Source organism: Oncorhynchus masou, chromosome 5, assembly GCF_036934945.1.
Source record: "Oncorhynchus masou masou isolate Uvic2021 chromosome 5, UVic_Omas_1.1, whole genome shotgun sequence".
Lineage (NCBI taxonomy): Eukaryota > Metazoa > Chordata > Actinopteri > Salmoniformes > Salmonidae > Oncorhynchus > Oncorhynchus masou.
In genome coordinates this window covers 53,321,925-53,346,234 of record NC_088216.1, presented here as the reverse complement: position 1 = coordinate 53,346,234, position 24,310 = coordinate 53,321,925, and the positions used below count along the sequence as shown (strand labels likewise).

Here is a 24,310-nt window from a genome sequence, read left to right as displayed (position 1 = left end):
AATCTATTTTTTTTTACAAATAATAGGCATTCCCAGCTGTACAGTTTGCAGTGCTTCTCGGGGCCTGTGAGCCATTGATAGCGCTCGTAGTTGGAACTTTGAAAGTGGCGAACTAACCCCTTTCCCGCCTGTGACAGGCTTTGTAGCGTCGGCCGACCTCTCCTGACAATGTCTAACTTTACTTGAAAAGTTTTTCTTGAGAATGGCGTTATAATTATATCCTCGACCAAATCGATATCTTCTCCTCCTTCCGCCATTGTGGATTAAAAAAACAGCTTAGTAGTACGCAAATTAATTAGTTTATCAAATTCAGTTTCCTAGTTCTGAGGTTTGCATATACCTGCCCATATAGGAACTGCCTCTCAATATTGGTAATCCAATCAAAAGACTTGCACGCACTACACCTGCTAGCTGGCTCCTGTGTAACACTGGAGCCAGCCAGCAGGCGTACAATAGCCAACTCTAAAGCTGATTGGTTGACACAATTTTAATTTCCATTCACCCTAAACTACAAGTGCCCGCACTGTTGATTCTGAAGGCCCGAGGGCAGATTTTAGACCCCTGGCAACACATGATGACTGAATATGATTGGATAAAAGATCTAACATAAAGACCAGCCCTCCAAATCTCAACCTGGGGCTGGAAGCAGTGCAACCAAGAGGAAAGCTATGAATTGAAGAGTATAACTCTTACTCTGGGGAATAATTTAATACATATTTGTGGGAAAATATATTTAAAAAATATATATATTCTGATGATGTTTAGGCCAGCAGAGAAGGCCTTGCTGGCCCACCACTGTGTTTTAGTGTTGCATTACACACGTTTGAAGAGCAGACTACTGTACTATTAGATAATGTTCACGTAGTTAAACCATTGGGTTACTAGTCCGGTTACTAGTCCAACGCTCTAACCACTAGGCTACCCTGCCACCTACCAACATGGGTAGATTATGGCCAAAAACGGAACAGTGTGAAGATAGGCTAAACCTGCTTCTCCAATAAAAATCCCCGATCACACTTGTAGGCGATGGAATGGCGACGTTGGCTTGCTTAACTAGAAACACGTCATCGGGTCCGGTCGTCTCGCGCCGAACTGCGCATGTGCTTGTCGTTATACCGAAGGATTGCCTTTGATTTAAAGTTTTTGTTGAAAATGAAAACGTGTCAGTTTGTCACATTCGAGGTTGGAATAGTAACATGTTCCACTAAAGAAATTGGCTCTAATCTAGGCTGCGCCTTGAGATTGAGAGAATTAACAAATCAAAAATAATTGTTCGCTTCTCAAACTCTTTCGCAAGCGTTGCCGGAAGTCATGCGATGTTGCGCTTTATGGGTTTAGAATTCCAGCCAATCCCCTTTGTAGGCCTGTTCATCTCTCAACCTTCACCAATCAAACTCAGTAAAGGCACGGTCAATAAGGTATGAGATTTTTAGCAGTACAGTAGGATAATATTTATATACCAAGACAACCCCCTCACATCCACCATGTCCCTACTGTCCGCTTGCAGGTGTTCCCCGAAGCTCTTTCCATTCAACAAAGGTAAAGCCGTTATTTAAAGGAGATTCTATAACACACACATACATATACACACATACATATATACACACATATATAATTGTATTTATTATTAACAATAAATCAATACATAAAGCACGAGGGAACATAAGCATACATAGATTACAAACAATGGACAATCGAGTTGGAGGGTACAATAACATATTACAATTACACAAGGACCTTAAGGGACATACAAATACTTACAATTCTAACAGCTTTTTTGTTAGTAGAGCATTTAACCGTCTTAAAATAAGGTTCAATTTATTTTTGTAGGGTACGATAATGTGGTTTTCTGTTTATAAATTTACATTTGTGTATATGAAATTTGGCCAAAAGAATAATGAAATGAATCACAAAGATGTTTCAGCTTATTTCTATTGTATGTAAAGAAACCAAACAGTACATCTCTCCACAATAGTGTAACATCTTCATAAATGTGTTCAATTATAAACCTACTGATGTCTTGCCACAGTTCTTACATGCATACAATGCCAAAAAAAGATGCAACTTGGAGAGGCTATCTACTTGAGGGCGCTGCATTGTCCCCATGTCATAGATGGTATGCTAAAAGGTTGGCAAGCCACATCGGCTTTCTAGCCACTTGCCAATCAGAACCAAACGTGAAGCTAGCATTTAGGTAGCACGTTAGCTAAATAATTTAGGCCTTGGCTAACCTTGACGTTTGCTGTATTTAGTTAACGTTAGGCAGCTACACATTTTTATCCGGTAGATTTGTCCTTGAGTTGAAGCACAAGTCTACAAACATAAGGAAGTTATCGAAATATAACATTTTCTCTGTAGCCTTACCTCACTAGAACAAGTTTAGCATTCAGATAACAACCTGAGGTTGGATTTGGCTATTAGCTAGCCAATTAAACAGGGTCGTTTACTCAATGGCTAACTATTGGTAATTGTAACATGTCATGTTATTTTCTTTGTCATTTACATTGTTAACGAGTAACGGCTAGCTAACAAAGTTAACCAGCTAAACTATGTAACCAGCTATGTTAACGTTACTATTAAATATTGGTTGTGTCTGTACTAGTACCTAGCTATTATTCTGCCAGCTGTGTAGCTAGCTAGTTACTGACTTTGCTAGCCCTAGCTCACCCCTTTTCTCCATTTGAGTTTGTAATGAGATTTGTCCCAGTTTGTCAAACAACATCTAGTTAATACTGTATCGACCTCAAGTGGACCTTCACGACCTTGATATTGTCCCATGGACTCAGGAGCCAGACTCGGAGTCGATCAGAGACCGACTAGCTGACTAGTTGCTGTAGGCTACTGCATGTTTCAGACAAAGACAACGTTCACATCTCTTGCAACGCATTTTCCATTAAAACAATGTTAATCTCAAAGCTGGAGGCAAATCACACTGTCTTTGGCTGTAACTCCACTTAAAAAGGTATCCATTGCTTGCAAAGCAAAAGAGGACCAGCCATGATTGAGCTGCTGTGTTCCAACTAATCAATCATTTGAGTGAGGCTACCTACTTTTTCCAATGAGCTTATGTCTTGATAATGTGAAGGCTTCTTTTTTCCAGTTAGGCAAAGATCTACCCTAAACAAAAATAAACGCAACAATTTAAAATATATATATTAATTGAATCTGTTTTGATGCCAAACTGCATTCAGGTCAAGACCCTGGTGAGGGCGACGAGCATGCAGATGAGCTTCCCTGAGACGTTTTCTGACAGTTTGTGCAGAAATAATGTGGTTGTGCAAACCCAGTTTCATCGGGTGGCTGGTCTCAGACAATACCGCAGGTGGAGAAGCCAGATGTGGAGGTCCTGGGCTGGCGTGGTTACACGTTGTCTGTGGTTGTGAGGCAGGATGGACGTACTGCCAAATTCTCTAAAACATTGGTGGTGGTTTATTGTAGAGAAATTAACATTAAATTATCTGGCAACAGCTCTGGTGGACATTTCTGCAGTCAGAATACCAATTGCACACTCCCTCAACTTGAGACGTGTGGCATTGTATTGTGGGACACAGAAGCTCATTGCACAAGGCGCACCTGTGTAATTATCATATTGTTTAATCAGCTTCTCGATATGCCACACCTGTCAGGTGGTTAATGGCATTGGAGAAATGCTCGCTAACAGGGATATAAATAAATTGTGCACAATTTGTGAGAAATAAATATTTTGTGCGTATGGAAAATTTCAGGGATCTTTTATTTCAGGTTATGAAACATGGGACCACAACTTTAAATATTGTGTGTTATGTTTTTGTTCAGTGTATTTTTATCTGTCAAGGTCAGATCTGTGGATTCTGACTTGAGTTTCAAAATATTCATTTTTAAGGTTTTACTCTACAGTAGGCTGTGTCCTTATGCCCTTCAACATGGATGATTTTCACTCAGTTCTGTGAGCAAGGAGTCAATTAAAACATTGCTCAATAAGTCATGTTAGAATACCTGTAAATGTATTTGCTACTGCACAAATGTCTATTATTCACAATTGTCTGTTTATTATCCTTTATCGTGGAACTCAAGCTTCAGTCTCTTTTGCAGTGATGAGGTAGGCTAGGTCATCGTAAGGGGATACTTTTGCAGCGCATTGTGGCTTGCTGATGTTTTAAAGTGAGGACTAAAGCCCATCTGAATAGTTGAAACTTGATGCCTTTCTATGCTGACTTTCTGTCCATGTAACATGTCAGACACTCAACCTTGTTTGACTGATTGCCTCTCTCCTGACACAGTCCTCCTTGTGCCTTTCAGAATGTAGCATGTCTCATCGTGTCTTCCAGAAACGCCACTACATCAACAGTAAGAACTCTGGCTGGACCTCCTTAATTTTTCAATTTTATTTAGGCGACACATATGATTTTTACCTCGCAATGCTGTGATGGGGTCATTTTGAACTAATAATAATATCTATTTTATATACCACTTTTCAGTCGCTTTAAAAACAAAATAAATAAAACAATTTAACAACAAATGTAGGGATCTGGCGGTTCTTGGGCAATGGTCCTAGATAATAGGTGATGATAGGCAGTTCAGAAAGATAGTATCTTGAGGAGGGAGCGTAAATGGTACAGCCAGGCAGGGCGGTAGAAACATCTGACACAGGCTATGGAGCTCTTCATTGGACACTTTGTCCTCTTCGATAGTACTGAAATGTTGCACCCACCTGGGTGATGCTCCGGTGACTGTAAGAGCACCACACCACAGCATTGGTCCAGAAAAAAAAACCTATAATGTGAGCCTCTGCATCCCCTCCCACTGCAATCCACTTCCCTTCTAGGAACTGGGGCAGGGGGCCAACAATCTGATGCTGTTGATCTGGTGTTGCTGCATCATTCAAATAATTTTAGCTAGCTAGCTAGGCAAGCCAAATATTAATTAACTAGCCATAATTAGTCCTGCAAACTGGGTGGCCCTAATTAAAGAGAGCTGTTGTTTTTTTAAACTTACGTCGTCTTTCTAAATGTGATTTTTTTTTTAAAACTTTTTTTTTGTAGAACCTGAGAGATGTGCTCTCAAATCGCGTTCCTAAAGAACAGAGTAGGATTAAGAACTTCAAAACGCAGTATGGCAAGACCAACATCGGCTCGATCTCTGTGGATATGGTAATTTCAGCTCATCTGTTCATTTGTAAATGTTCTAGTACCCTTTTCAGTGCCAGTTGTCGTGTGAAATATGGCACCGCTGTGGATATTAAGAATGCCTAAGCAGAATTGTGTGTGTGCGCCATTGTCTTTACAGATATACGGTGGGATAAGAGGTATGAAGGGCCTGGTGTATGAAACCTCAGTGCTGGATGCAGATGAGGTAAGTTGGTCTATGACGGGCAAGAGGATTGAATGCAAAGTATCAGGTAGGGGGATAGATTGGGCGTTTTTGTCTCTTTACTATTGCTTGTTGGTATCTTAGATGGCTTAATTTTGCCTAGATAATAGATGAGATTGTTTAAACAGTCTAGACAATGAAAAAAAGAGCAGCATGCCCTCTTATTTTCTAAAGAGAAGTCCCACATCTGAGGCTGTGCTGAAGAGAATAGCTTTGAAACCGATTGATTTCCATGCTTGCTCAGCACTCCCTTGAGAGAGATGGCAGTAGGCAAATGTTGTGGATAGTACTGAATGAAATGGAACTAAATCAAAACCCTCCTGTGTCTGATGCTAGAAGCTAGACAACTACCTACTTAAATAGTGAATTGAGATTCTAAATGGTTTTCTTTGGGGAGCTTTGTTTTTCAAGTCCCACCATATTCATCAGCTTATATTAGCTGAGAATAAGAAGGGTGTACTTTTTCAGCCAATTCAGCATCACTTATGGAGATTGGCTTAACTCATAACACTCATGTGACATGGAGCCTATGTAATATCAATATGGGGAGTGGGATCAAAGGTATTTCATTAAGACTTATGGTAGAATTATGTAGATACCTAGTTATGGCAACTATTACTACTAAATAGCTTTTATGGGTCTCTTAAAAAAATAAAAGGGAATTTATTTCTGTGGCTACAGCATTCCGGAGTGCCAGCAACTGTTGCCCAAGGCTCCAGGACGTGCCGAGCCCCTGCCCGAAGGTCTGTTCTGGCTGCTGGTGACAGGCCAGGTGCCCACAAAGGAACAGGTGAGTGTTAGCTTGGTAACGCATTATGGAGAGAGAGTATGGCACAGCAGCTTAGCAGTAGGTCTCGGTAGCATCTTAATTTATGATACAACAATAATGGTACAGAACACCGATAACATGATGTACATATTCAATGAAAAGGGTTGACCCATAAACCACAACATAAAGCTTTACAACAGACGATAACTTTTTGAAATGATTGAATATTAAAACATACAATCTACCTGGAGTAAAGCCGCTCAACATTTACATTACATTCAGTCACCTAGCAGACTCCCATCCAGAGCGACCCACAGGAACAACCAGGGTCAAGCGCCCGGCCCAAGGGCACGTGGACAGATCTCCCACCAAGTCAAATCGGGGACCAGATGATAGCTTTTGATCAAGTTTATCTGTGGGAGCAGGTTTGCTTCTATTTTTGTTTAATGACATCAGATGATAATTTGCATAGAAAACTATATTCAGTGGCCCTCTTTTGATTGTAAGGCCTTAAACCATTATGTTTGGTGTGAATAGTTTGACCAATTACCCTATTGCTGATTCTGTGTATTGTATTTGTCCCCAGGTGAACTGGCTGTCCAAGGAGTGGGCCAAGCGTGCAGCTCTTCCCTCCCATGTGGTCACCATGCTGGATAACTTCCCCACCAACCTCCACCCTATGTCTCAGTTCAGCGCCGCCATCACAGCTCTGAACAGCGAGAGCAGCTTCGCCCTGGCCTACTCTGAGGGATTCAACAAAGCCAAGTACTGGTGGGAGGTGAGCTCAGGAAACATACATTGAAGAATGTTGAATGGCACATGCCATTGTGGGAAATCATGTTGCTCAGTAGGATGAAATGAAGTAAAAAAAAAAAAAAAAAAAGTAAAAAATCAACTGAACGCGTCCCAGTTGTAATACGATCTATTGAAAGAGTGATTTTGTCCGAAAATGGTTTCTTCTCTCAGTTTGTCTATGAAGACTCCATGGAACTTATCGCTAAGCTGCCTTGCGTGGCGGCCAAGATTTACCGCAACCTTTACCGCGAGGGAAGCAGCATCGGTGCCATTGACTCCAGTCTGGACTGGTCCCACAACTTTACCTAAATGTTGGGCTACAGGGACGCCACGTTCACCAAGCTCATGCGCCTGTACCTCACCATTCACAGGTCAGTTTTATAGAGAATGCTACTTCATTCATAATGATGTAATTTATCGTCCATTAGTCTGCACCTTGTTAACGTTTGGGTGTTGTTAGGGAATAATCAGAATTTGTTCGTAACATATGTAAGATGTTTTATATTCATCATATGTTTGTAAGTTACTTCTCATCAGAATGGTGTTTTTGTATAATACTGTGGCGAGGTTGCAGTTATCTGTTCTATGTCAAGACTAAGTTGCATGGGCCGCAGAGAGGGGAGAGGTCAAAGTGTCATCATGTGTAAACATATCTTTTGCTCCACAAAGTCTGTGTGCCAGTCAGTGTGTCTCCGTGAGCTTGTCCAGGATTGGTTGTATTTAGAATTGGTTGTATCTAAATGACAATTTGATATATGCCTGTTGATATGGAGGATTGGTTTATGGTTCTGAGTTTGAGAAAGGAGACAAAACTGAAAGATAATTTATAGCCAACTCTGTCTGGCTAGGGGATACTTTTCTTTGTGTAAGTTCCTGGGACCTGTGGATTGTCATGTCGTCTAGGGGGGGTGGATCTTCGCTATAAAGGATCCCATTAGCCATTGTGTGGGGGCTCTCAACTTTTGAGCAGAGATACTGAACTGTTGAGAGTCACAGAAAATGCTATAGAGCTCATATAATTAAAGATGGACTTTGATAACTAACTCTGACTTGTGTGTGTGTGGTTTGCTCCCATGATTTGGTAAATAGAGGAAATTTCCACGACAGTGTGCATATTCAGCTCCTGCTCCGTCATTGCATCAGTGCAGTTATGTGGTTGCATTACTCATTCATTCACACACTTCCCTTTCTCCTTTGCTACAGTGACCATGAGGGTGGTAACGTGAGTGCCCACACCAGCCACTTGGTGGGCAGTGCCCTGTCTGACCCCTACCTCTCCTTCAGCGCAGCTATGAACGGTCTGGCTGGACCACTTCATGGATTGGCTAACCAGGTGTGTACGTGTGCTAATGTCCAAGTTAACATCCAACCTACTACTGCTGATAATACTGTGATTTAAAGCAATGCTAATCCTAATTGCTTAGAAATAGCACATTTTCTGTTATTGTGATTGTTAACATAATGGCGAAATGGGAAAAATATGAAACTATAACAGCAGTCGGTGGTAATGGCGAATGAGAGCAGTGATTTGACTAGGTTGGAGTGAGCCCCTGCCTGGCCTCTGACCTGCTCCCTTTGTAGGATGTGCTGGTGTGGCTGATAGCACTGCAGAAGGAGATTTGAGGAGAAGTGTCTGACGAGGCCATGAGAGACTACATCTGGATCACCCTCAAGTCTGGAAGGGTGAGTGGACTGGTCAGGAGGGCGGGCCAAGTTGGGTCAATGAGGGGGATGAGTCAACGACAGGAAACCCAAGGGATACTTTTCCATCTCTACGTAAAAGTGAAGTGAACAGGTGCACAAAAGAAAAGACACATTTACATTTGAGGAATAAGCTACAAGGGGAATGCTATGTAACCTTATAAAGAGATTCAACCTGCCTTTTTGGCCTTCTGTTTGTGTTCAAAGGTGGTTCCAGGCTACGGCCGCACTGTCCTGAGGAAGACAGACCCCAGGTACACCTGCCAGCAGGAGTTTGCCTTCAAGCACTTGCCCGACGACCCCATGTTCAAGCTGGTGCACCAACTCTACAAGATCGTGCCCAATGTGCTGCTGGAGCAGGGCAAGACCAAGAACCCCTGGCCCAACGTGGACGCCCACAGTGGAGTGCTTCTGCAGGTGTGCAGGAGGATAGGACAAACCTATTGTAGTACACTTTCAACTGATTGGGAGGGACACAGGGTGACGGTTATAAGAAAAGCCTCCACCCTCTCTTGAAGGGGTGAAGAAAACGTACAATGTCAAATTCCAGCTTATTTTCTTAGTTTGTTCCAGCCTAAAAAAAACATAAAAAAATATATACAGTGGGGCGAAAAAGTATTTAGTCAGCCACTAATTGTGCAAGTTCTCCTACTTAAAAAGATGAGAGGCCTGTAATTTTCATCATAGGTACACTTCAACTATGACAGACAAAATGAGATTAAAAAAAAAAAGAATTTATTTGCAAATTATGGTGGAAAATTAGTATTTGGTCAATAACAAAAGTTTATCTCAATACTTTGTTATATAACCTTTGTTGGCAATGACAGAGGTCAAACGTTTTCTGTAAGTCTTCACAAGGTTTTCACACACAGTTGCTGGTATTTTGGCCCATTCCTGGCTAGGCCACTCCAGGACCTTGAAATGCTTCTTACGAAGCCACTCCTTCGTTGCCCGGGCGGTGTGTTTGGGATCATTGTCATGCTGAAAGACCCAGTCACGTTTCATCTTCAATGCCCTTGCTGATGGAAGGAGGTTTTCACTCAAACTCTCACGATACATGGCCCCATTCATTCTTTCCTTTACACGGATCAGTCTTCCTGGTCCCTTTGCAGTAAAACAGCCCCAAAGCATGATGTTTCCACCCCCATGCTTCACAGTAGGTATGGAGTTCTTTGGATGCAACTCAGCATTCTTTGTCCTCCAAACACGACGAGTTGAGTTTTTACCAAAAAGTTATATTTTGGTTTCATCTGACCATATGACATTCTCCCAATCTTCTTCTGGATCATCCAAATGCTCTCTAGCAAACTTCATACGGGCCTGGACATGTACTGGCTTAAGCAGGGGGACATGTCTGGCACTGCAGAATTTGAGTCCCTGGCGGCGTAGTGTGTTACTGATGGTAGGCTTTGTTACCCCCGTGTGGTTCTGGGATTTTTGCTCACCGTTCTTGTGATCATTTTGACCCCACGGGGTGAGATCTTGCACAATTGGTGGCTGACTAAATACTTTTTTGCCCCACTGTGTGTCTAATATATATATATAAAGCATCTAGCCTCTCTCCTACTTTACTTTAGCTGTCCCTTACCTTCCCGCAAAGCCCTTGTAGATACCACATACAATTGGGTGTACTATAATTGAGCCTTCCTCTGTGCTGTGAAATTAACTCCATCTCATCTCTCTCTCCTGTCCTAACAGAACTACGGCATGACAGAGATGAACTACTACACGGTGCTGTTCGGCGCGTCCCGAGCACTGGGGGTGCTGGCCCAGCTGATTTGGAGCCGAGCCCTTGGCTTCCCCCTGAAGCGCCCCAAGTCCATGAGCACAAACGGACTCATGACCCTGGTGGGAGCCAACAATTCCGGGTAAAGATGAAGTATCAAAGGAAGAGGGGAGGAAGGCAAAGAAGAACAAAAGGGGGGAGGTAGAGGGTAGGGGGATGCATAAGATGCAGTACACTTATGAAAAGAAGGGCCTTTGCTAGATTTAGTCGGTTCATGTCAGTGACACTGTCGGGCGTACACCACACGACTTTCAAATATCGCTGAGCCTCTCACATTAATACCACTGTCTTTCCTGTAGTTTGTCTTGCCAATGTAGTGATACTCACAACACTAAATGATGTCACACACTACAAGATTCTTCATTTGGTCGTAAGGATTCTCGATATCACGCGGTCTCGCAAAAATAATGTGATGTGATTGTGCAGCTAGAACGAGCTGTGGGCCAAAGAGCCTCAAAACATTTGGTTAGAGATTCACACTTGCCATAGAGTTGAAATATTTAACCAATACATTTTGAATGAAATAACATTGTGAACTTCAGAGCTGTACTGATTTGACACTAGCTTTGGTTAAAGGGAAGTACAAATGTAGGCTAGTAGTCATCACTCCTGTTTGAGAGTCAGTACACACATTCTGATGCGATACAACGTCATCATCTCACTGGCTTCTCTGGTGAGCGGTTGCTGATCACAGTTCTCAAAATGTTTCGTTGCACATCTCACAAACGAAACATTTTGAGAACTGTGATCAGCAACAGCCAGTTTTACTATGTCCAACTGTAATGTCTCATCTTGCTCATGACGCAAGTACACATCTGAAACACCATACCAACTAATCATTAAATAAGAATTTGTTCAAATTACTTGCCTAGGTAAAGGTTAAATTAAAAAAACTTAAGAAATTGTGTTCAACTGGATTGTTATTAAGGTACAGATTTGCTTGGTTTAGTTTTAAGGTTGCTCTCAGGTCTTGTGGGTTGGGAGAGGGCTTGTTTGTAATGGTCTGTTTCAATGCAGACCATATCCAATACACTCTAATTGGGCACAACACCGACAGTACCCCCTGGCTATTCATTTAATTTGTTTTCAAACACCCCCTGTAGTGTATTTCCCAAATAGTACATATGTATTTTAGATGTATTTTAGTTTGTCCTGTTCCTGTATTTGTTCCTGTTCTAACTTAACATTTTGTTATTCTGGTATAAAGATAAATATATCTTAAGTGAGATCATTGTGAAGAGGAGAAATCTGAAATGTATTATCTAGCAGAGCTGGATGTGGGTGAGAAAGTGGAAAACAATTTTAAATAAAAGGCAAATGTTAACAATTACTGTTCTCTCGAATTCTGTTTTTTTATTGCTGTCTGTTCATGGAGATGTGGTTGTTGCACATTCTTTACCTGAATGCATTTACATTACCACAGAACAGTCATGTTATTCTGTGCCGGCTGTGTATGATACGTATGTGTTGGCAGGAGTTTTGAGGACATCGCAGTTATTAATAGTGTTCCAGACAGGTCTCCACGGCACAGGTTTCTGCTTCCCTTTGGCCTGGTCAAGACGTCATATGGTACGGAGACTGGATTCCAAATAAACAACATCAGAGTGCTTTGGTCAGAAAATACAAAATTGCTATGTGTTGCAACTGATTTGAACTGTGGCTTCAAATGATCAATTGGCTGACAATCGATATGCTTCTCCTAATTTGCCAAGCACTCCTGTGATAACCTGAAATGTCCTGATATTGACAAAAGAGTTGTACTTTAGTTTATTGGCTTTTGTTTTAAAGTCTAAAATACATACATAAACGGGGTGGTAATGGCTGGCAGGACCTTAAGAGCCCTGATTCCCACCAACAGAATCACCCCTTTTCAACATCTCCAGCACCACCCCAATCTATGTGAAAATGGGAGTGTTTATGTTTTGAGGTAAAAGATGTCTTCCTCTAAGTGTTTCCAATTAGTAGGCAATGCCTACTCATAATTGGTTAAAATTACGATGCACACTGATGTCATTGTAAACTTTTTCAAAACATGCGGTTTTCACATTTTGTTGGGGTGGTGCTGGAGATTAATATGACGTTAAAATGTAAAATGTCCCTTTACCCCAAAATAAACATGAAGGCAAATCAGGGGAATGTTATAGGAAAGCGATATAAATCTCCCTTTCAATAGTGGTGGGTTTATATGGGCAGGCAAAAGCTACAGACAAAGAACACAATTGCAGTTTATTGATGGAAATTTGAATGCACAGAGAGAGTGTGACGAGATCCTGAGCCCTATTGTGAGGTCCATTTTTTAAAGCTATCTGACCAACAGATGCATATCTGTAATCCCAGTCGTGAAATCTATAGATTAGGGCATAGTGAATTTATTTCAATGAACTGATTTCCTTATATACACACACTCAGTTTAATTGTTGTGTTTATATTTCTACATAGATTTAATGTGTGGACATGATTCAAACCAGTTAAAACATCTTATGAAAATCAAATGGGTGTGACATGGTAATTCTGACCTACCAAAATATATTCTGTTCAGTTCTCTTATGAGTCCCCAGTTAACTAGCTGAAGTATTTCCTGGATTGGTAAAAAGAATCTTGAAAGCCTGACAATTCATTACACTTTATAAAATATGGAATTTGATTCAGTAAATATCAGGCTCTGTAGCAAATTGGCAATAAATAGGAGAATGGCCTAAGAATCCAGTACATATGGAGGACGGTCCCAGTCTGAAATGATGCTCTTCTCACATGCAAGTGGTGGCTGTGTTGTTCAAGCAGTCAAGCTGGAGATCCATTCCCCACTTCAACCGTGTCCAACAACAGTCATCTATCTAATGGTCGTCCACAAAATGCAATGGGTTGAAAGTGGGGAAAACGTGTGAATTTCCCATATATGCACAAGCACATGGAGGCTCACGTTTGGTTCACCTCATGGAACATGAGTTCTCTGGGTATTTTAGTCTCTGGGCCGTACTTGATGCAAGCTCGGCCCTCGAAGGCAACAACCATTTGCTTCACGACCTCATCAAAGAAGACCGTCGCTAACTGCGAGTGTAGCAAAGAGCGAAACTCAAAAGATATCTGCAAGACAATAAGCATAGGCGGAAAATTGTTGAGGTTCTGTTCATAATCATGTTTTCCCAATAGATGATTAGGTCATTAAACCTGCAATTATAATGTCTGTTTAATCACAAGTTCATACCACTATAATATTCAAAGTATTACATAGTTTGTTGCATATAGGTCTGTGGCGGTCACGAAATTTAGTCAGCCGGTGATTGTCAAAGCAAATAACTGTCAGCCTCACAGTAATTGAATGTTAATTAACACATTTAGCATCTCCTGGATTCCACATAGCCTACAAGCCACTGATGTAGACATTTGAAACATCTACATTTTAAAAAGTCTAATAAATCCATGTAATATAGCCTACACCTTCACAATAAATCCATTATTTATTTTAAACAGGTCTAAAGAAGCATGATATGAAGAAAATGTAGTTTATTTCAGAAGAAAATAATAGCATACTCTGAGTTGCCCTTATGTTAGGGCCTGATCTGGCTGTGGGCTACACTAGTTCATTTAGCAGACCAGATTTGCTTATAATTCTGTAGCTTTATTTTATAGTATGATGAATAGAATTGAACATAAATATTTTCTCAAAACAATGGAGTGCGCACATGCGGCTATTCTGTGTTGAGCGGTTAACAAAGAAATAGGTATTGCTACATGCTTAATTTAGAGTTATTAATGTAACTTAAGTTCTACAAACATTGGGCTATATGTTTTGATGTTTAATACATAGTAAGGCTGCATGAGAATGATGATTTGAAAAAAAGTCACTTGAAAGGCATGTGCTCTGCGTTGTTTTTTTTGCGCAGGCTGTACACACTTCAACATCCTCTCATTAACAATTTGACAAGCACTTGATAATGACTCGAATTTCACGGCGGCATTCCCCTTTGTGGCCATAATGCACCCTCACAGGCTTTCTCACAGGCTACAAGTGAAGACAGACACGTCGGGGACATAACTGCGCACATCCTTATCCAATTCCGAGGTGCATATTTGTTCACATTTACTTTTCGTCAGCCAACAAGATGAGTAGGTCTAATGAACAGCAAAAACATGTCAATCTACTATCCCCCATAGTACAAAAGTTGACCTATTCTATTCTGTGTGAGAAATAAATATTCCAAACATAGTCTGGGACAGTTGTGGGATGCGATAGATCCCAAATTAATACAGCTACTAGAATTTTTTTTTGTTTAATGCAATGTGGCTGACGCAACAGATCAGAACATTTAGCTTAAAATGGTAAACTATTAGGCTTTTTTTTTAAATTATAAAGCACAGCAATGTACACATGGTAATAGGATAAGCGTGAATGTTCCATTAGCAGGAAAACACCATTATCAAAAGTGACCGCAAATGCAATAATGCATGTAATGCTTTTATTATAAAGGTGCATTTTTATGGTGAAAATTATCTTCCCCAAACTTGAAACTCACACGCTGCTTTTATATGCCAGTTAGGCTCCACAACCCTTGTAAAGCGGATTCATGTGCTTAATTTTAAGTTATTTGGCCACTTTCGTTCTGATACAAACCTTCAGGTAGCCTAGTTGTTAGAGTGTTGGGCCAGTAACCGAAAGGTTGCTGGATGGAATCCCAAGCTGACAAAAATCTGTCATTCTGCCCCTGAGCAAGGCAGTTAACCCACTGTTCCCTGGGCACCGAAAACGTGGATGTAGATTATGGCAGCCCCCCACACCTCTCCGATTCAGAGAAGTTGGGTTAAATGCGGAAGACACGTTTCAGTTGAATGCATTCAGTTGTACAACTGGCTAGGTATCCCCCTTTCCCTTTCTAAAACATATAGGACTATGGGCTAGGCTACATGAGGTGTGCAACTAGGATTAGAAAAAGTCGCAAAAAAGGGCATAATTTCTTATGCTGAACATCATTCACAAGTGATAGGCTAATATTGTCACCCATCAGACTATTCTTGATTCAATCTTGTCTTTACATATACTAAATAATGTGTGACATTTTTGTTTTTATTTAGAATGGACCATTATCATGCACCTGTTTCAAAACAGGAGCAAGTGGAAAAATACATGTCATCTATGCACTTAAATAGCGAATGGAGGATGCTTTTCCCCGTGGTTTATTTGCATGCCAGCCAGGTAGGCTGTACTCCTGTTGTAAATATAAGCAATCTGCTTAATACTAGGAAAGTTGAGAAATAAATATAGTAGGCGTAGCCTATAGAAAGCTGATGGGATCCCCTTTTTATTAGCGGCCATCACTCTGTTTTCTCCCGCAATTGCATAGCCTATTGAAATGTTGAGCAACATGAGCTCATGGGCTCAAATGAAGTGTTTGATTAGATTTTTGAACACATTTGCATGGATGTGATTAAAGGGACAATAGAGAGCTGAGTACCAGGCAGTAAGCAAGTTTGGTAGACTACCAATGACCAGCAGAAACATCAGAGCTTGAAGAAGCCTAATTACCGTGACTAAACAGTCATGTGGAATTTGAATGCCTTCATGGCTCAGGACCGCCGGTGTGGCGGTAATACGGTCACCGCAACAGCCCTAGCTGCATAGCAATAGTATCGCATGGTTTGACAAGGAAACACTTACAGAGAAATCAACAGTACAGGTTCTGGGATAACCAGGTATTCCAGGGCTGAAACGCCATATTGTCTCCAAGTGGTTGAACAGTTTACCATCTGTGCATACAGCCTACGGGAAAGGGGAAGTGCCAGTAAAATGAGATGCAGTGCATGTTATTATTGGTGAATAAATGTTAAAGAATAACTTTAAAGCACTGCAAAACAATAGACTTATAAGATCATGGAGTTGATTGAGTTTACGAACCTTGACTAGATGAGGGCGCACATTGGTGATCATGGAGGTGTATCTCTCGACTATAGGGGGGAAACCCACTTCTAGTTTGGCTTTAGCATGACTGGCTCTCTGCATGATGAACTGAGATTTCTTACACCACGGAACAAAGTGCTTATAATCGTCCACATTGGCCACCACATCATACATCTCCTGCATCGAGTAACTACAGAGAGAAAAAAAGGGGGAAATAGTATTTTTCGCATATTTGCATGAGACCATACTTTGCTGATATGATGATACAACTAGTCTTCACACTGAATAATGATGCAATGTGCTTGATTTGATGTTAGTATATTTGTAATTTACATAAATCTGTTGTTCAGGGACAGTAGTAGGCTATTATCAAAGTTTACAGATAGAAAACGCTAAGTATGTGGCCCTTGCCATGTGTTTTCTCAATATTGTTATGGGATACAGCACATTTCATAGAACTAGAGCACAAGGGATGCTTTGATTAAAGGCCTAGTGCAGTCAAAAACGTGATTTCCTGTGTTTTACATTTCCACATTGAGGTTGGAATAAAACTGAAAATTATAATAATACCATTTTAGTCTAAGAGCTGTTTGAAAAGACAACCTGAAATTTCAGTTTGTTTTGGTGCGATGGAGTTTTGGCCTGCCTGGTGACATCACGAAAATGGTTGCAATGGACCTTTAAATTAATCAGCATTTAGCCATGTCCACTGAAGCAGAAGCACAGATGCAATGTCTACATTACCCAATGATTCTTCGTTCTGAATACTGTTTCCTCTTGTTGGCCAGACTAAGGAAGGTTCTGCTGGGGGGAATGATAGTTGTCCTCCTGTCCAAATGGATAAGAATCCTGAGGGTTCTGGTCATAAGGATGCCACAAGATGTCACATATCTGTTGGTCCAAGAATGATCAGTCACAGACTTGCAAAACACCACTTTAAAACACGGGTTCATTGCATTCTAATAAACCCCATCCATAAGACCCTTGTTATACAATGTGACCAGTTGAAACCCAACGGACACCCAAATTACCGTAAAACGTTAATTAATCGCTTGTCTCAAATAGCCTACTGTCCCTTTTAATAGCCGGGCAACTTAACACATTTCTGCAAATAAACACTGGTTTTAAATAAATGCCGTGTCTAAATGAATAGTTAACGATGTAACCATGAATTGTTTCATGTTTGATTTTCTACATTGAATAATTCAGTAATGACTCGAAAGAATGATGGCAAGCATCTATTCATATCACCGGTAAAAAACTTCTAGCCTGTTTGGGGCGGAACGTAGCCAAGTGGTTAAAGCGTTGGGCCGGTAACCGAAAGGTTGGTGGATCGAATCCCCGAGCAGGCAAGGTCGAAATCTGTCATTCTGCCCTTGAACAAGGCAGTTAACCCTGGGCCGTATTTGTAAATAAGAATTTGTTCTTAACCGACATGCCTAGTTAAATAAAGGTTAAATCATTTTTTAAAAATAGGGCTGCTAACAGCTGAGAACTGCTAGCTAACTGGCAAGCACAAAAACAAACTACTTCGTGACTACAGACCCCATAGAAAACCTACGATCGTCTTCTAGTGGCGAAAGTAAGAACTGCCCAAAATGCACAAAGGATAATAATTATTGTTAAGAGCTTCTTTTTTTAAATAGACAAACGTGGCACCTGTGTACATGATAACACTGTGCATGGAATTAATAAATGTATTCAATTGTTGGAAGTTAATTCTGGAATTAAACGTTTAACTATACAAATTAAAAAAAGCTGTACGCATTAAGGAAATATAAGCCTGTCTAATAAGCACCTGTTGTGTTCAGTGATTTAATCAACTAAAGCCCAGGCTATTAATTTTAGTTTCTTTAGTTTCCCTACCCCACTCGCTTACCTGATTGGCTGTTTAATCCGTATTCTTGGCCCCAACACTGTATTCAACCGGTTTTTGCCAAATGTAGAGACATCTCGCAACTCACTGAATGTCCGTATGCCTATAGGCAATCGAAGGGTGGTCACAGTCGCCAACCCAGCCATTTGTTATTTTATAAAACAGTGACTGGCAACAACAATCTAACCTAGCAAATGACCTAACCTAGCTAGCTCACGCTACACAGCCAAGCTATGAGATGGTCGCTACTAGAACGCTAACTGGCTGATGCTATACACATTTACGTATAATTAGTAACGTTAATTCAGAATGTAAAATGTCTAACTAGTTAAATAAGTAGTTTGTAACAGGACAATGTTAGCTACCTAGCTAGCTAACGGTAACTAGCCAGGTAGCCACAAGTTAACATTAGCTACTTAACTAACATTTCTGAAATGTCATTTATCGCTTTCTAGCCTCAATCGAATAAACTGCCATAACTGTTTAGCAAGCTAGCTACATAACGTTTCGTCTGCCATCTTCTTCCTTTATTATTACTTTATCCGGACAGGTCAACTGGTGGCAAGTATGATCTATTTTATTGAAAAGATAGTCGATTGACCCCTCTAACAATGGAAATACATGTCCGCAAAGGCGGAAGGAAGGTGGGAACATAAGCGCGTGAACAAGAAACACAACTCTCATATAACATTGTCGGAATGCCATGCGCGTCCACTTTTATATCGGTACTTCGTAAAAACCTAAACATTACGAAACTTATGTTCGATCAAATAATCTTCACGTCGTAAATTCGCAATTACATTTTTTGTTAACCAAGTTCGAGACTCATAGACCTCCATACCAAAAATCCCCACTTGGTCTGCTTATCAATGTATTCTCGCGCTGACATATTTTGGGCGCGGAGTTGATCCTCTCGCTTCGGCTTTTCCTCTTTGCTGATGGTAACGTAACGTTATTCTGCGTTCATAACCAGGTGTGAAGGTGGGACTACATGACTGGGAAAAATATTCTTGAACTCTCCTCCAGTTGGTAATAGAGATAAATAGCAATGGGGTCTTTTTGTAAGAACCAGCAATTGTGCGCTGGAGAAAACCTATGAGGAAAGTTAATGGCTTTTTTGTAGTTTTTGGATAATCCCCGAAAATAAGGTTAGTAGTAAACACAGGTTTAGGAGATCTTATATGTTTATGTGCTTTATTACATATGACAATTTTAGGACTCATCACTGCACTCTCTACCAGAAAGTTTTTTGGTCGTCTTTGATGTCACTTAGGTTGATACATTGCCATGTTTTCATATATAAAGCACTTTTACATCATTACTAAACTGTAGACATTCAAGTTACCACACTGGTCTTGGGGATGGCTAAATCTACAAATGAATTTGGTCTCTACTGAGTTAGGTAAATCAGCTTTTAGTATCATTGCACTTTATTTGTGGAACAACCTTCAAAATGTTCTTAAATTTGATGTTCTGTGCCTCTGGGGCAATACAGGAAGCTGATTGAGGACCTTATTACTGATTGTGTTTGTTTTTTATGACCATGTTTTTCTTTCTGCTTGCATTTTGTATTTATGTTTTGCTGTGTCTCTATTTTCTCAAATTGATGTAATTCAGGGCTCATCTGTGAAAGAGACCGTGGTCTTAGTATGACTCCCTAACAAGGTAAAACAAAACAAAAAAGTTTTGTTCTATGAGATTGTCTTCATCACTTAACATTTTTTTGTGATTTTTGAAGAATTTATGTATTAATAAAAAAGACATTTATAGAGGTTGTGTAAACCTTAGACCTTATTTTCTGTGTTTATTCCAAAGCCTATTTTCCCCATGGGGATGGCTTAATGAACCAAAGGTAACTTATTTCAGGGTTTTAGGACTACAAGCTGGCGAGCTCTATTACTAGTAGGGAACTTGTCTATCATTCCTGAGATCTGACTTCTCCCACATGCTGACCTCTTACGTCACCTAGTAAGGAAATTACATTGACTTCTATATCAGACGGTGTCACAGGAATGCCCAAAAAATTACCAAAGACTCCAGCCACTGAAGCCATAGACTGTTCACTTTGCTACTGTACTGCAAACGCTACCGGAGCATCGGCTCTCGGACCAACAGGCTCCGAGACAGCTTCTGCTCCATGTCATAAGACTGCTAAATAGTCTATTGATGGTACCCAAACTATCGACACTGACTCTATCTTGCGCTGACCTTATGCACACTCACTAGACCTTATATACACGCTCACTCACACACACTATGCTGTCACTCCTACACAAATCCCTCACACATTCAAACACTACACACACACACAACCATACTGACACACACACATAAGCATACACAATTTTACATTAATCATTTGTTGCTGCAACTCTGTTCTTTATTTTACTCTTATCATTATCTATCTGGATGTCTGGTCACTATACCCTGCCTGGTCACATCTACCTTTGCACATTGATGTGGTACTCCCTTTATATAGCTCCATTCTTGTGTATTTTATTTATGTCATTCCTCTTGTGTTAGTTACTATTTTATTTATTATTATTTTTTAAACTCTGCATCTTTGGGAAAGGTTCGTAGGCAAGCACTTAATTGTAAAGTCTACACCAATTGTATTCAGCTCATGTAATAAATACATTTCTATTTGATTGATAACAGCATTTTCTACAGTTAAATGCAACGAATAATAAAAAAAGCAATCAATGAATGTGTTTTGAACACTGTAATTTGTTTAAAAGCATAATATCTGTACTTTCATTTTTATGGTTCACGCAGCTTGTTGGACATTAGCCAATCAGCGTTTCTTAACGCGTTCAAAGCACCTGAATGTATCCAACTGGTATTAAGACTTCACAATTTTACCACTTGGTTATGAATGCAGCATTCGATTCTTCTGAAATGTCATCGTGACTAGATTAGGCCACTCTCACTTAAACTAGGTAAATAGCTGCTAATCACGTGATTTATTAGTAATTTATTTTGTCAATGAATGTACTTATGACAATAATCAGGCTTCCATCCAACTCTTTTATGCTGATAAAGTACATGTCGGATAAAACATGTAATGACAGGCCCCATGGAAACAGACCATTCTCTGGTAAACTTTCCAAATGTCGACAAAACAAAGTGCGCTAGACAAGGTGGGATCGTTTTGTGTAGGTACAAATAATTATGCGAGAAATGTTGGTGGAAACGCTTTTATGCACAAATGTTGATATAATAACCATCATATAGGTGCGATGACATGTTGTGTGGTCCTCCGTCCCACTACAACTCGTCGGGAAAGCATGCAGTTTATTAGGCTACAGATTAAATACATTCGATATGATTAACTTCACAGGGTTGAAAGTGCAAGGTGATGCGCCATTCCAGTAAATATCGAGGGTTTTATTCTGGTAACATGATCTTCGACACTTAGCTGCTGTTTGACAAATATACAAATGATCTCGCTACAGCTACCCAACACACAACTAGTCCAGGTAGTTTTCTTGGAGAAGACCGATATAGAAAGGTATAACATTCATTGCGATATTACCATACTAAAGGAATAATCTGGTGAATCATTACATTTATGGATAGATGTTGGTACACTATTCAAAGTGACCACTGTATGTCGCTGCTGCACTAGCTAGCTTTACCAACTGCAGCCGTTCAGAAACGCACACTTGTGTCTATCAGAGCAATAACAACGGCGAGCAAACCCTTCCCCGAATAATTGCCCCTATAACACATATCGCAGTTACATCTCCACCCGATCCTAATGAAGAAGCTTCGGCCTGACTGACTGGGAGATGGGAGTACAAAACATAACAGACCAGGTGGGTAATGCAAGTTAACGTTAGCTAGCTAAAACATTCCTTTTTGAAACCGTTGCTTCCTTTATCACTATTTCCTCACGAGGGCGGGTTTAATAGCTAGCTCACGCTAGCTGCGGTGCTTGGCCTGAAAAGTAGTTTATGGCTATTTAAACGATGCAGTCTGATCACATTCTACATGCTCCAATAAAGTATTCTAATGTGGGACTGTGCTAAAATGTCACCAATGACTAGTTCGCTTGCTAATGCCAACTAGTTACATTTGGCAATAGGATTTTGCACGCGAACGTTAGACCAGTTTGCCTAACCAGTCTAGTCTACTTATTAACTAAATGATTTATGGAGTTGAGCGACGACTGAAACGCGAACGTCACATAGTTTAGTAAAAAAAAAAAAAAATCAAACTACTGATTTCAGCACCCAACGAATAGCCCCCAATTACACAGCACAATGTCGTGTTTAATTTCGGGCTATTCGTTGGGTGCTAAAATCAGTAGGTTTTAATAGAAACGTCATTTTATGTGAGGTCGGAGCTCCAGTCCGTCCACACTAGTTGCCGCTCAACTCCATTATAAATAGCGGAGTTGAGTTTAATCGGCTAGCTAGGCTTCCATTCCATGCGGTAGCTAGTTAGCTAGCATTGGCGATGAGTCACATTCAGATTTGTAGCCAGCTAACTGTCTAAGCATTTGGGATTTTATCATTTTCGGCATGCACACCTTGTTCAGACAACAACCAACCAATGTATTAAATGCTTAGCTAGCTAACGGTTGATAGCTGGCAGCGAGGGTACGGACTTAGCTACTGTAGCTCGCTGCAATCAGCTAGCTAAGGACTGGGCTGTCACTAACATTTATTGGTAAGGTCTCTTGCTAGTTGCACATAAATCCTAGCTAGCTGCACATTGTGTATTTAGCTAGTTAACGAGACACTACGTTAATCTATAATAAGCTAACTTCACTTCCATCAGCTGTTACGATTGAATCACACTGCGTGATGAGGCGTTTTCCAAGTACGTTGTGTTGGGTGCATGCAGCTAGCTAGTGAGCAAATCTGACTAGTGTCTGTCTGCTAGTAATTCCCAATCAAGTTTAAATGGCTTGCTAATGACAATCACCCACCCTGTGTTATCAGGGAAGCATCACACCAATATCATGCTGACATGTAGTCTGACTATGACATAGTTTTATGTGATTCAGGAGAACATTTCAAACAACTTTGCAAGAAATATTCACAGGAGGATCGGTATGTCATTAGGGTGGCTTGGGGATAAACGTCATTAGGCTAGAATGTATGCGTTCACTGCTGCCCGCGCGCGTCTCTGTGTCGACCACTCATCTCTGCCTTGGCAAACATTGCATTTAGTCTCCCAGGGCAATGAATGCAAGTCAATGATACCTATATTAGTATTTCCCAAATCATGTCCAAATTAAGCAATAAGGCCAGAGGAGGTATGTTATATGGCCAATATACCACGGCTAAGGGCTGTTCTTTTATTTATTTTATTTCACCTTTATTTAACCAGGTAGGCAAGTTGAGAACAAGTTCTCATTTACAATTGCGACCTGGCCAAGATAAAGCAAAGCAGTTCGACACATACAATGACACAGAGTTACACATGGAGCAAAACAAACATACAGTCAATAATACAGTATAAACAAGTCTATATACCATGTTAGCAAATGAGGTGAGATAAGGGAGGTAAAGGCAAAAAAAGGCCATGGTGGCAAAGTAAATACAATATAGCAAGTAAAACACTGCAATGGTAGATTTGCAATGGAAGAATGTGCAAAGTAGAAATAAAAATAATGGGGTGCAAAGGAGCAAAATAAATAAATTAAATACAGTAGGGAAAGAGGGAGTTGTTTGGGCTAAAATATAGGTGGGCTATGTACAGGTGCAGTAATCTGTGAGCTGCTCTGACAGTTGGTGCTTAAAGCTAGTGAGGGAGATAAGTGTTTCCAGTTTCAGTGCTTTTTGTAGTTCGTTCCAGTCATTGGCAGGGCTGTTCTTAGCAGGATTCAATGCATAGTGCCTTGGTGCATTGTCTGATATACCACGGCTTTCAGCCAATCAACATTCAGGGCTCAAACCACCCAGTTTATTAAAATTTATAAGTAACTTTGAGTTACACAAATTTGAGATACTTTAGGATGATTTGGACAGAAAGGGTGGGAAAAAAATACATTAAAACCTCAACCCCGTTTAAATAAAAGTTAAATAAAAAAATACTATAAATCATAGGGAGGATATTAATAGTCAATGTCATTTTGTTCCTATATTTGATTTATTTAATTAAAATAAGATAATTTGACTTCTGTTTTTA

The 24,310-nt window shown here is 40.3% G+C and overlaps 2 protein-coding genes and 1 pseudogene across 4 annotated transcripts in view; 2 read left to right on the top strand and 1 right to left on the bottom strand.

The window, feature by feature from the left end:
• The first annotated feature begins 1,449 nt into the window (after window positions 1-1,449).
• Window positions 1,450-11,724, top strand: LOC135529358 (citrate synthase, mitochondrial-like; annotated as a pseudogene).
• On the bottom strand, window positions 11,722-18,819 carry LOC135539839 (coenzyme Q-binding protein COQ10 homolog B, mitochondrial-like). Of its 3 annotated transcripts, XM_064966008.1 has the most exons (6): window positions 18,586-18,819; window positions 18,173-18,534; window positions 17,038-17,184; window positions 16,291-16,483; window positions 16,054-16,155; window positions 12,613-13,484 (listed from the first exon to the last, which is right to left on the bottom strand). In XM_064966008.1, exons 2-6 carry the CDS (start codon window positions 18,313-18,315, stop codon window positions 13,317-13,319), a joined length of 753 nt encoding a protein of 250 aa, XP_064822080.1. In that variant the 5' UTR covers window positions 18,316-18,534; window positions 18,586-18,819; the 3' UTR covers window positions 12,613-13,316. The 3 variants fall into 3 exon arrangements, with proteins under 3 accessions (XP_064822081.1, XP_064822080.1, XP_064822079.1); XM_064966009.1 differs by lacking the exon at window positions 12,613-13,484 and adding an exon at window positions 11,722-11,978 and having other exon boundaries at window positions 18,173-18,819; XM_064966007.1 differs by having other exon boundaries at window positions 18,173-18,819.
• Window positions 18,820-21,823: 3,004 nt separating this feature from the next.
• Window positions 21,824-24,310, top strand: part of LOC135539836 (serine/threonine-protein phosphatase 6 regulatory ankyrin repeat subunit C-like) — a 36,002-nt gene continuing 33,515 nt past the window's right edge. The window contains exon 1 of the mRNA XM_064966001.1: window positions 21,824-21,987. Within this exon, the coding sequence (XP_064822073.1) occupies window positions 21,961-21,987 (27 nt within the window). The 5' untranslated portion in view covers window positions 21,824-21,960. The remainder of the gene's footprint in view (window positions 21,988-24,310) is intronic.

Excerpts from the sequence above, each read along its gene's own strand:
- LOC135539839 (XM_064966007.1), bottom strand. The coding sequence starts at position 18,315 with ATGGCTGGGTTGGCGACTGTGACCACCCTTCGATTGCCTATAGGCATA. Across the intron at positions 16,484-17,037 it reads TCAGAACGAAGAATCATTGG|TTACTCGATGCAGGAGATGT; the intron begins GTAATGTAGACA and ends TTCTCTCTGTAG. Across the intron at positions 16,156-16,290 it reads TGCGCCCTCATCTAGTCAAG|GCTGTATGCACAGATGGTAA; the intron begins GTTCGTAAACTC and ends CCTTTCCCGTAG.